The sequence below is a fragment of the Aedes aegypti genome, chromosome 2 (assembly GCF_002204515.2).
Source record: "Aedes aegypti strain LVP_AGWG chromosome 2, AaegL5.0 Primary Assembly, whole genome shotgun sequence".
In the NCBI taxonomy this organism is placed as follows: domain Eukaryota; kingdom Metazoa; phylum Arthropoda; class Insecta; order Diptera; family Culicidae; genus Aedes; species Aedes aegypti.
This window is the reverse complement of record NC_035108.1, coordinates 218,552,661-218,566,599: the sequence shown is the minus strand read 5'-3', so window position 1 is coordinate 218,566,599 and position 13,939 is coordinate 218,552,661. Positions and strand designations below refer to the sequence as shown.

The 13,939-nt window shown below is 34.7% G+C and overlaps 1 protein-coding gene across 4 annotated transcripts in view; it reads left to right on the top strand.

The window, feature by feature from the left end:
- The window catches only part of LOC5573556 (TRPL translocation defect protein 14), a 93,782-nt gene that overhangs the window by 35,136 nt on the left and 44,707 nt on the right, over positions 1–13,939 (top strand). For 3 of the 4 annotated variants that reach the window (XM_021844021.1, XM_021844019.1, XM_021844020.1), the window contains exons 4-6: positions 1,362–1,399; positions 4,552–4,589; positions 8,649–8,774. In XM_021844021.1, the coding sequence (XP_021699713.1) occupies positions 1,362–1,399; positions 4,552–4,589; positions 8,649–8,774 (202 nt within the window). The remainder of the gene's footprint in view (positions 1–1,361; positions 1,400–4,551; positions 4,590–8,648; positions 8,775–13,939) is intronic. The other variant, XM_021844022.1, reaches the window with a different exon arrangement.

Genomic DNA, 13,939 nt, shown 5'->3' with positions numbered 1-13,939 from the left:
AAAGAAAATTTTGGACGCAATCCTAGGAATGTTGATAAAAGAATAACTGAAAAATTAACCTTCTTGAAAAAAGAATTCTGATGTTTTTTAGATCTCTAGCGTAATTTTTGGGATTCTCCATGGAAAAAGTTCAGGTTGAATACTTGAACGAAGTTCTTGGGGAAATTGCAGAAGAAGTCTGTAAAAGAGTCACAAAATGAGGTATGCAAATACTACAGCAAATATTCAAGTAATTCCACCCAGCATTACAGAAGGATTTCAAACGATATGTTTCAAAGAATGCTTGCAGAAAATTCTGCAAGATATTATCTAGATTTGGTTTAGATATGCTCACCAGATTCTTTCAAGATTTTCTCCAATTTCTAAAAAAATTTCTAATGACAATTCCATAAAGACATCCTTGGTAGAATTCTTGGTTGAATTCTTAGATGACTTCGTTGGAAAATTCCACAAAGTGTTTCCAGAGAAATTCCCAAAGAAAGTTTAGGAGGAATCTCTGGAGCAACTCCAAAGAATTTCATGGTTGAATTTCAAAAATCGAATGAATGAATAACTGGATGAATTTCCGGTGGAATGTCTGGAATGATTTCTTGAGCTCCCAAGAAAAATTTCAGTTTAAATTCTTGAAAGTATCTTGAATGTAATTCCTGGAGCAATTTTTAAGAAGCGCGTGAAACAATCTCTAAAAATACTGACTCAACCTAAAAAAATAGAGCTCTAAAAGATACCATCCTCTTCCATCCAGTCGTATTCGCTGAGGAATCCTTATGAAATCTTTTATCTTCTGGGTAGCCCCAATAACAATTCACAATTATATCCCCTGAATAACTATAGAAGAAGCCAAAGAACACTAAACAAACACACTCCTATTGTGTTTGACAAGATAGCTTCACTATCACTATGTGTGTACTCAGTAGTACACGATGTAATTGGTCTTACATTAGCTTTAAGGTGACACATCTCGGAAACCAAACATGGCAGGTACAATGGCCGGCTTGTACCGCTACTCACGATTTCAAAGGCACAAATCCGTTTAAATAATGAACATACAAGGTCAATCTTCTTATTTTAAGCTTTCTGCTAGTGCACAAAGCTAAAATAGGAATTGCACTGTAGTTTGATGCCTCTTTCGTGAGATTTGTGCCTTCAAAGTTTTGGTACATTATTGAATTATGATTCCAAGCTGTTTCACCTTAAAACAGCGAAGTGTCTTGCTACGAAAAACAAAATACGAATGAACACAGTCGTGTAGCGCCGTTATTCTAAAAAAATGTTATCCAGCTTCCTAAAAGTAGAGTAGATACAAAAGCAACAATAGAGAGTTCTATAGAATGTTTTGTTCGATTTGTTAATTTTTACAGGTGTTTCGAGTGCCTGAAACGGCCACTGTACTCCTCAGGTACGATTTCATAATACCTGTGAACATAATTAGTAAACCGTAGAATTGAGAATTAATGTTTATTTTTTCGCAATCGAATCATTTTATCAATATTTTGTGTCTCGAATACATTCAATCATAATGTGTTCTTCATATCGCATAATGTGTACAGTTAAAAGTAGAAAAAATCGAGATTGGAGATTCATTATGATTGAAAAGATGACAGCTATGAAACATCTTAACGTCCATTGATTACGTCTCATTTTTGTTTTACCAGTTTACTTTGTACCATAACCCCTTTGAGGAACTATATCTATAGTTTTCTTTCTTATTCTCGATTGATAATCAATTAATCGAGCACGTAAAACGTATTATGAAATTAGAGTTTTTGTTTCAATTTTTGGACCAATCATTCGAAAAGTTTAAAATATAGCATACGAAAAAACTGTTAAAATATGTACTTTATAGATGTAATGTGTTAAAACTTATTTGATTTTTGTCTTATTCTTCTTAGTGAATGATAGTTTTTTTCAATATTTAACGTACAGCATTTATTCGTATACATACTCACCTTCGAACATTTTCAAATTTCAACTGGCTTTTTATACAAGTAATAAATTTTGAACATAAAGAAACATTACATTAACTGCCCTTGTTCCCAAGGATGCGCCATTCTCGGCTTTGTCATTTGAATGAAAAATACAGAATGCTTTAAGATTTTTACCACGCAGGTAGGTAGTCTAGATGAGAGTTAGAACAAGCGCTCTATAGATATGCAATCATACGCTGTTTAATGTTGTTAGCATGGTGAAATTATCAATGGCGCTTACGTCGACCTTGCGAACATGGGCAGTTCAATCTCCATGTCATATTTCCATAAATGTCGTCTGAGAGAACAATCAAATTATTTATGCTACAAAACAAGTAAAATTTTGATGAACGATTTTGAAATGTGTTCATTTGTTTGAAAAAGCACAAGAAACAATAAATAAGAATTTATAATAAACTGGAAGTGAATTTTTAGGGGTTCTAAATATTGACATACAATAAAGATTTTTGAAAAAGTGTTCTTAGTTTTGTTTTCAAGTTAAACTTGTAAGCTGTATTTTCTTGGAAAAATTCTTTAAATAAATTTTAAATAGATTTATAGATTGACTAATATTGCATTCATGACGTAATCAATGGATGCAGCTTTAGATAAAACTGAGTAACATGAGTCATTGGCTTATTTTTTGTTTTGGCTCAAATACTAAACTATTGAGTGTCTCCTATAACGTCATCTAATCGTGTTAGTTAAACTTCGGCTCTTAGAACACGAAGTTCAAGTTCAAATTGTGATAACTGTATTGAAACGATCTATAATGTGTTGTTGTACTTTTGTTTAGAATTGATTATTTTCTTTCTTTGTTATCAAGTTGAAAAAATCTCAAAATATTTCGACGCCTGCCATGTGCATCAACTAAAAAAAAGATAGGAATACATGTGTTTCTGTTGTGTTATAAAAGTTGTAATTATTATTATTATTTATGCGGTGTAGAGCGTGAACTGTTTTTTAAACCACCCTAATATTTCATATTAGAAACAAATTCTATTAGTACATCGTTTATGAAAAATGATTTATCACTTATTACTAAAATATCGTTACAATTAAGTAACCACATTGTTATTAACCCGTATAGGCCTGAATGAACGCAAAATTCAATTTTTTTTTGCAGGTATACTGGTACACATATCTAGTTTCAAGAAGTGACCAGAGGAACTCGGGAATATTCCTGTCACCGGAGTTATTTCGGTGGGTAACTGGGACAGGTCGTGTAAAAAAAGGTAATTTTTTGGGACACGCCAAATTATCTTCATATATTTCCAAAGGAAATCATTTTAATTTGCAAAAAATATTAAACTCTGATATTCAATATTATAAATGAATGAACTTGATGGACTTAATGCCCTGAAGAGCAGGCTATAGATTTGTTGGATACTATACAGTTTAAATTCTCTAAAAAGTAGAGATCAAAAATGAAATTTCACTAAAATTCATTCCCATAAGCTTAACACAGATGATAAGATACAAATTGACCACTTTATCGTTAATTTGAGGCGTCTTGGGGATTTGAAAATGGTCTTTTATAGGATCAATCAAATGCAGGACACATGGTTATCCAATTCAATAGCTCCTCAAAAGGTTAAGGTTATGCATTTTTCTAAAAACTCATTATAGCCGATTCCGGAAATTATGTGTGACCTGCAATTTGCCTACCTACAGGGGCAATGAAGCACAGAACCATTTTCACCCGACCTGACCTAGTGACCCAACGGAATAACTCCGGCCACATGAATATTCTCCAGATCCTTTTAATACTTTTAGAAACTAGATATGTGTACCAGTATGCTGATAAAAAATAATTGTTATTCTTTAAGTATTCGCTGAGCGGTGAGTGTTTTAGTTTGTCTTCCACTCAAACCTACACGGGTTAAACGTTGGGACAAAATAAGGATGACACTCAATATGTACTGTAAAATATACTTCATAGCTGTCATTTATTTTATGATAGAATAAGGTGGGGAATGCAAATATGTAAGTAAGAAATCAGTTCTAAAAGCGTCGTTTTATCATTCAATCTAATTAGCTCTAATCTATCATATTCAGTAATAAACGTTTCATTAGCAAAATATATTGAAAGAAAGGAGCATTAGAATCATCGGACAATAAAAAATGTGAAATGTAAATTCCTGAACACCTCGTCCTATCTCAACTATGTAATTCTAGAACCGAGATGATTATAGAACTTTAAACGTATTAATACTCAAATTCAGTGTCGCCTGTTCATTATTATGTTCAAAACGTTCTTTCACCCACATACAATTGTATTGACCCACCTTACTCTATTATTCAGAGCAATACATAGTGATATGCCCTTGTATTTTAATGATATATATTCCTCCTGATTTTGTTTCTAATTCAATAGTTTTTGTTCACTTTCCATTGTACAGTAGCATGGTTTCTATTGTATTGCTCGGACACAAATTAAATCTTAAGCTCAGTTCCAATAGTTTTTCTTTCAATTCTGCATATTCATAATTGCAATGTTCACATCTGTTTAAATAATCGTATTTCAAATGCAATTTGCCCAATAACTTAATGATAAGGTACCGACTGTCGTTTCCATTTGCAGTGGTGGAATCAAGTTTTCAGACCTGACAACCGATGAAGGTGAGATGAAAAGTTTTTTTGAGTGCATAGTTAACCATTTTCATTTCATCCATTTCATGCATTTTTTTTTTTTTTTTTGTGCACAGATTCTTAAACGCATGCTTTCGCTTTGTTCGCTTGTTTTTTTTTACTGTAACATATCGTTATTCATATTTTAACTTCATGATATAGCACCTAAACTACATTTTGAATGGGTTTCAGATACATAAATAATAAGCCAAATAACATGATAAAAACTTTTTTAACATATCCTGGTTCAGTTCAGATAATATCATAGATGATTTTCTTTTAGAAGTTTCTTGATATGTGAGGCCCACAGAGTATCTTCGTACTTATGCTTACCACACGATATACGAATACAAAAAATAATCAATGGCAATGAAAACTCTCGTTGCCTAGAGAAATCTCTGGAGTAACCCCAGAATGAAGCTTCTATTAAATGCCTGATGAAATTTGTGTTTTTTTGTCTGGATGTATCCTTAGAGAAGTTCATGGAAGAATCGATGAGAAAAAAAAAAACTTTTGGACGTCTCAAGACCTCTTTGAGAATATTCTGGAAGAATCTTTGGAAAAATCCCTTGAATAATTTATATAGGTTTCTATTCTGAACAAAAATACCTATGAAATTATGTTAAAAAGTCACCTATTTAGGTATACTTAAATTAAATTATAGGAAAATCCTAGATGCATTGCTACATAATGAAAAATTACTTTAGAGTAAAACCTGGCGTAGTTAGTTACGCAGAATTCATATAAAGTAAATTTTTAGAATTACTCTTTGGTTGGATTCTTTCGGGAATTCATATGAAAATTATTGTAGTATTTTCTGCCGTTCTATGCATATTTGTCCCGCGGCCCATAAGGTTCACATAGATATAGAACATGGGACGTAGAAGGGCAGTGCTCCAGTCGGTGGAAACTTTTCGTCAAACGAAAAATTCATCACTGGGCCACTGGGTATTCCGTGTTGTTCGTTGCCTAATGTTAGTGATCGTTCAGTCTGTGCAGCCTTTGGCTGAAGACGGTATAAATTTCTTTTTTTTGTGCGATGTGAAGATTGATTATTACATTGTTCCAAGAATCTAAAACCAATTGGAAATTCAATGCCAATTTCCTTAGAACTGGTCCCAGAAAATATGATCAGTCTGGTTTGTATTTCCAATCATGTATATACATATCACCAAGAACTTTATCTAAGTGGGCATAAAACTTTAAGATGATGCTGCCGGGAAAATATTCAAGACCATTCAATGCTCTGATCACTTTGTAGTAGGTTCCAGGTGCGGTAATATATCAATACAGCGAGTCTAAAAGTAATTTTGTTACACATGCCATCTGATCATGTGCGATAATGTAGTTATTGTACAACAGTGCCAGTACCATTAAAAATCATTGAACCCTAGTCAATAATTCAAAACCATGCATAAAAGACCGGATTGCTGATAGTTAAAGAGCATTAACCATCAAAGTCATTCATAACTTGCCATTGAAACATTACTATCCTAGACATTGACCTGTACTAATCAGCAGCTTCTCGTATAACTGACTAATGTAGAAAGGAAAGTTGATTGAAATATGATCGATACGTACGTTTTAATGTTTACTAAACATCCATGTTACCGTGCTGGGATAGCTCTGTCTGAGGAGGCATGCAAATATAAACTGTAGCTGATGAGCGAAGACGACAAACTTTAATTGCTCCTTGGCACGCACGTGATATTGTTTTGTCTTTGTGAACGAAACTGTTTTATGTCGGCAAGATGGATTCACTGCTGCTTAGGTCATCAATATGACAAACAAATTAAGCAAGCCAGCAATTATTAAGAATTCACCATGGTCGCAGGGGATGTTGGGCCAAACCAGTGCACCCTTGGAATACTCGATTCCTAATGGCTTTCGATAAAGCATTATCTATATTCTCAATATAATGCCAGTAGAGAATTTGCCAATGTTGTGGATGGAAAAGAGTAATGAACGTTATACTTATTATTCATTTGTGATATTTGTTCGATGTTATTATATTTATCTTGAAATGAGTTTCGTGTTGCTAATTGCCTTCGCTTAAGATAGTATTGAAATATTGTTGGACCACATCCCAAGAAACAATTCCACAGCAATTTGGCATTCGTGTAGATTTATTAATATTTTAAGGCAGTTACGTGAATGCTATGATAGCTAGAGGCGACATTTAACGTTGCTAGAAGATGATATTTTGTAAGTCAGCTCTTAGTTGTTTTCAAAACCTGCTAGAGACAAACTATAAAGTTAAAATGTTGTGGCTACAAAACCAGCTTTATTGCAGCATAGAATACCTCATTTAAACTGCTAGTGCTGGCTGAATAATTTTTATTTGTGACGGCTATGATAAAAGATTGATATAATACACATTGTTGTCATAAAAGCTGCTTTTAAACAGATTTACTTGCACTTTAATTTTGATAACTTACCTTATTTATACCTCTTGAATCGATATTTGGGCTCTTCAGATGCATTGCGAATGCATTTCAATGCATTGCGAACGGAAAAACGACGAACGTTCTCATTTTTGTTGCGAATATTCTTCATTACCGCATACCCAAACTGCAAACTTTGTTGAATGGTGCTTGGTTACCATCAAAAGCGAAAAAAGCTGAATTATCTTCAACCAGCATTTTTTGAAGTAATTTTACATCCATAAATGCCGAACCATAACAGTACGCCCTTATTTGTGTATTGATGATGGCAAAACAGCATTTGTCGATGACAATCTATCAATTACGGCTCCGCCATATTAATTCCACTCCGATTGCCACAATTTCACTTTTTCAAATCATGTTATCTCCATGAATTCGCTCATCAGATGGTATGGTATGATGATTGAACTGACTGAATATAATTTAAAGCACAATTACTGCCCAATCAAATCAAGAAATGTTCAATTCTTCACCTGGCGGGTTATTTTAGTAAATGCTAAATAACTAGAAATATGCCACTTTCAAAGGAGGCACATGCAAATTTACTCCTTTCTCATCACATTTCACAGTAAATCTCACTCGGCACTAAAGATTTGGGAACTATATCCAAATAAACCACTTCGCATAAGAAGCACTACAAAATAAACTATCACAGCCGTGTTTTCAATCTTATTTTGTTTTGTTTACGTTGGAATAAATCCGGCAAGATCGACGTTATGATAAAATCATTTTCAAGATGAAGCGACATTTATCTAGAACATGTGGTCTTAAAATAGCTACCATAAATGCTACTTTGCTTTATTCGTGTGATATAATTATACACTACATAGCCTCTTTCAGAGTGGGCCAATTAGTCACGTTCTAATTTACAAGAAATTTTAGGGGATGCGAGGAAGACAACAGTGCCTTGACCATGGTTTATTTATAGCACCCTGGAAGTAATTCGTAAAACTAAAATTGATACTTGGGATGGCATTATTCGTGCACATGTCTATCCCAGGTATTAACTGCCGAATTTGACATTATTATTGTAAAAAAAAAAAAATATCCATGCTGACACAATAACTGTAGCAAACTTTTCGGTTGAAGATGACTAAATAATGCAGTATACACAAATCTGATGAGGGGCCATGCACAAATTATGTCACGCGTCCAGAGGTCTGAAAGTTAAGCATTAAGCTCAAAGGGGAAGGATTCTAAAACGTTTCAAATTTGCTTCACATAAATTGTGCACAAACCCTAAACAGTGCTTAGCGTAAATCTACAAGCTTCATAACGTTTCATTTCATAAAAAAACAGGGTTTGACTTATTTTATTTTTCATTTTATTTTTCTCGAACCAAGATGTACTAGCAGTGTTTTTTATTCATCCAATACAATATTATTTTCTTCATTCAAGTCTTTCATCAGTTTCTTCAGTATTCAACATGAGAATTTCATAAAATAAAATATATGTTGTTGTATTCTGCACCACAATCTCTACTTACGAAATAGATAAAATAAGTCACAGCCTAATTATTTTAAAAATCACATATGTATGTGCTCAAAAATTTGATCAAAATTCAATAAAAAATTATAATAATGTAATCGTTATAATATGCCTCAAGTATCCCAAAAAGCAAGTGACCATCGAACAATTTTCAAAGACGGTATTCCGGAGCACAGTGTCGATAAAACAGCGTCCTGTCCCCGTTGCTTGGCCGCAGCTGCCGATAAGCCGAACGGTAGTGAGGGTGAGTCTTCAAATGGCGCATTCCATAGAATCGACACCCCAGAGATGTCCGGTTGTGATGTTGCTGATGATGTGACGTTTCAGCTAATTTATATCGTGCTTTTATTATTAATTAACAAGCCTGTGCTACAATATCGACTGTGCCGCCTTATCATTCACATTTTAACCGACCTTCATCATTCCAGCGAATTTGCACGCGCAGTGTCATGTGTGTGAAATTTTTATGAAGATTTGTTACTTTGTTCAACGCTGTCAGAAAATGCCCATTATCATTATTGTCAAATTAATACCAATCGCAATCTATCGTTCAACAAGAGACGAATAAACGTCACACTGTAGTATTGCGCATTACCAATGGACTATCGCAGTAAAAATTTGGCGATTTCATTGAATCAAACTGGTGTCTCCAGCAGACTTTTTCTTCGTCAATCAAATAATAAGCCCAGTGCTCTGAAAACGCCAGCATAATTCGATGTAAACGCGTACTATTATTCACATTTCAGAACTTACTTACTGTACAGTCCTGTGGTAAAAGAAATACACAATATTTTTCCTACAACTAATCATACATCACACATCACAATGTGTTCGACAAAATCTGAATATCTGTGGCAGTGTTAAATACTGTGCATTACACTATAAAATCTCGCACTGACGATCTTGAAAACCTGTAAAATTAAAGACTGGAACGCGCAAAAATTGGTCGACTAAAAAATCATTTCTTTCAGTCAATATCTATAATACAAAAACCTGTTTATTTTCTTTTGGTAACTTAATTCATATACAATAACCCCACGCAGTTGAATCACCCACAATTTATGAATCAGCTGATTTAAGAAGACAAAATTATTATCAAACTTATCATAAAACATCACAGAATCATTTTTACTGATAAGCAACACATAGTGTTCAGCCATTCCAAGCCTTCTTATCTCAGTAAAAAAGCTCTTGATCGCGGTATGAACCAACAATATTACTAAATTATTTTTGTAGCTATTTCGGCTGTATTTTTGGCCAACTTTGTAAGCCGTGTGGCGTTTGACGCTTAGCTAAAACGACGTTTTACAGTTTGTTTCAAAGATTTTTTTTTTAGAGATTAAGCCCCAGACAACTTTTACAGATTCAATGAACATATCTATGAGAGATAAATGCGTCTTTATTCGGATTTGGCTAAGATTTTTGAGTAAAATACTTGATCAATAAATTGTGGGAAATATACACACCAGTCACAGTTTATAAATCAGCGTTCAAACTACTAGTGCTTAGTATTTTTAAAAACAGATTATAAGTTTCAAGTAATTTTCAATGTAAAATTTTGTTACGGGACAGCAAAAGTGGTTTGGAACCGTTCATAAACTACGGATTTTTTTTGTGGAAAAAGAACTTGAACATACAAATAAATTTCCATGATTTTGAAAATAAAACAAATTCTTATAAAAAAAAAAAGTTATTTAGGGGGCTTATATGGCTATTAAAATTGAGGAAGTTTTTTTTGTAAGGCCTCAAAATTATTATTTTGAATAATTTTTGGATAAATAAAAAATTCTAAATATAAGAGGAACAAAAAGAAACAGAATAGATGTAAAAAATGTAAACAATTTATTTAGTTACACCTGATAGGTTCTCCATTATTTCGCTATGAAAACGTGGTATCGCTTCTGAAGAAGGACCAAAAGCAACGAGTGGAAAAGAAAAGAACTGGTTTGCACCATCTCTGATTGATATCATTATCAATTCTTTGTCATTTTTATGATCACTTTTGTTGCACGTAAGTTTTTATTAGATCAACTCCCAGGCTAAACTGTTGGCTCTTTTATCAGACACATGAAGAAGTGAAAGATATTCACATTTTTTAAAAATAAAAACATCGGACAACTTTACTAATAAAAGAAAAATCGGATTCACAAATTTTCATATAACACATTCAGCTTCAAAATTTGCTTCTTCTCTTTGGAAGAATGATGATGACTGTTGTTCGACACGAGGTCCAACCGCAGTATAGTTCGCTATGGGTTGATCACAAACAATTAAGAAGTTTTGAACATGGAAATCGATAGCAAAGCTCATCGATTTCAACATAACAAACTCATTGCACAAATCGATTAATTGACCAACTTGAACATAATGATCATGACACAAGCTAACCGTAAGCAAAACACACTGAATCCGTGTTGGGTGATGATCTATGCGTCCATAGGTTGACGCATACAAATCTGAAGGGAAAGCTTCGGAAACTTATGTGGATAAATTTTGGAATCCCTGTAATCGGTTGATGAATCATCCATGAACCAACACAAAGGAATTTAATGTGTAACACACACGAAGTTTGCAAGAAAATCGCAGCAATTCGATATGGACGTTCATGAATCCATCGATAATTTTAAACACACAAATCGAACGTGTGCATTTTCATCACTGCAGTAAAGGCAGTCGAAAGGTCAAGCATTTACGAGTTCTGCAACCTAGATATAATGATTGTCTAATTAGTAATTACACTACCTGCCAAGGATTCCAAATAAACATGCTTCAGAAGCATATAAATCCACAAATTCAATGATCACTAGTTCAGCCCGCTTAGTAGCAACATTAAAAATCATGCAATGTCTTGCAGATTCTTGAAATACTTGATTCCGGTTCACCTCCGGATATAATTAACGTTGTCCGAGGCGGTGTTCTAATAAACATATGAACTATATAGCATTTGATTGCAAAATAATTGAAAGTAAACAACTGATTCATAAATCGTGTTCACATTGATTCATATTTGTGGGCAAATTTTTTGCCGATTCATAAATTGTGGTTAAAGACAATGTTAAAATAAGTGAAAATTTCAAATGTTTTCAACAAATTTAATTATAACATTGTGCATGAACTGCAGGTATATCCCCCACTTTACCATTTGGCATTGATTTCATCAAAAAATATTGTTTATTTTGCTCTCTACAATTTTTTAAATTTAAGCAGAGCCTTAAATGATTCATAACTGTGGGACCAGTGTATTTTAAGGAAAAAATGGTTGTTTATTATTTTGATTTCCAAATCCGAACTGCCGTGCATTCGTTTTCCATGGATTTATTAGTTGTTTTGAAATTCCATTTGACCAAGGCCCAATACTGTTCGATAGGACGGAGTTCTGGGCTGTTAGAAAGGTTGTGATCTTTGGGTTCCAAAACCACGTAGTTCGCATGGTATACCACTCGATTGCCTTTTTTTTTCATAGAGACTGCTCGCTAAATCTGGCCAGAACACCACAGGTTCTTCAGGAATGGTAGTAGCTGCTTTTCGCGGCACTCATAATTCATGGTTCCCGTAGTGAAGAAAATGTCACTTATTAGACCACACGAGTATATGACATGCCGCACGAGGTATTGTTTCGGGAATTTCGATAGTTTAAAGGTTTTGAAAATTTCAGCCACCTTCCCTTTTGTTTATGCGGTATAAAACTCCTGTCTCGGAAGCTGTTTGAAACAAGGGTGGAGGGCGGCTGTCAACTGGGAGTAAAATTGAAAAGCCGCCAACCTAAGTCCAGAACCAGTTTTAAGGCTTAACGCGGAAAAGTAAAAATCATTCTTCGCTAAATTACGGGTAATCAATGCGCTTGAAAGAAATTGTTTGCAAGCAGTTATTTGCTACGTGCTACTGCAGTGCGCTGTTAGCAATTGAATCAGAAAATTCGGCTAAATTCCCAAAAGAGATGTTTGCGAGAAAATTGATTACGCCGTCACCATTGTTTGGTCGTTATTTTGTATGGTTCTTCTTCTTCTTTTCTGGCGTTACGTCCCCACTGGGACAGAGCCTGCTTCTCAGCTTAGTGTTCTTATGAGCTCTTCCACAGTTATCAACTGAGAGCTTACTATGCCAATGACCATTTTTGCATGCGTATATCGTGTGGCAGGTACGAAGATACTCTATGCCCTGGGAAGTCGAGAAAATTTCCAACCCGAAAAGATCCTCGACCGGTGGGATTCGAACCCACGACCCTCAGCTTGGTCTTGCTGAATAGCTGCGCGTTTACCGCTACGGCTATTTGGGCCCCCCGATTTTGTATGGTTGTTTACATTTTAGAACCAGCGACACGTCGGGGTTCCACCCTTGGTTTGAAAGCCGCCTTCACATAAGTTTCGTGCGAGAACGTCGGATTTTCTTGCCGCGCGAGCAAAATTTTGACACATTGTTCCTCTTACTTGGACGTCATTTTGGAAAATGGATAGCAAAAGGCAAAAACTCATTATAGCAACCATTGCATATACACTCAACTTTCAAATGCTGCATTGCAGGTTTTGGTTCAATGCATTTTCAATAGAAACACATCAATTTGAAGTTCACCAATTTTTGCGCGTTCTGGTTTTTACTTGTACACTCAGAAATAAAAATAGTCACAGAATTACTTAAGTTTATGCATTAATGACTATTTTCTATCTGCCTCCCTTTCGTTCTGCAGTCAATATTAAAACTAACTGTCATTTCGAAGCTTAGCGATGCGTCAACCTAGGCGAATTGACAAACAGGAATAAAATTCCCTACAGAGAATGAGAGGCAGATAGAAAATAGTCATTATTTACTAAAATTTAGTAATTCTGTGACTACCCGTGTTTCTAATGTCGTTTTCGTTTTTAGGAACTGGGTCGGTGATCAACACATAAACAAACAAACGTCAAACAAATTGTAGTCCGGTCGAACCTGAATCGGGTTGGGGTTGAAACTGTGATTCAGAACGGGTTGCGCCAGTTCCAACCTGGGTTCAAAAACGAATTCGACATAAGTGTAGATCTTCGCAGTCACTTCACATCGTTTTGGTGTTTTCTGCGCGATTTTACGACGTGAGAAGTTTACGCGGAACGCCCAGTAATTCCAAAATCAATACTATTATACCGATGAGTACTACTTCCTTTTAACCTTAGTAGCCTTAATAGGATGATGTCATTGACCTGGCAAAGCGTGCAATCTTAACACCTGTGAGAAGGGGCAGGATCAGTACATTGTGCTCAGCAAGATCCACGGAATGCGATAATCTGAAAATGTCGATATACCGTCGCAGTGATAATAAAAATCACCAAGTGTTTCAGATTTTGCAAATTTGGAACTTTTGAACCTTGAAGAACGAAAAAAGCCAAGCCTATTCAAGTATTTGACGTTGCGTTTGAATTTCGCGCATATTATCTGTGC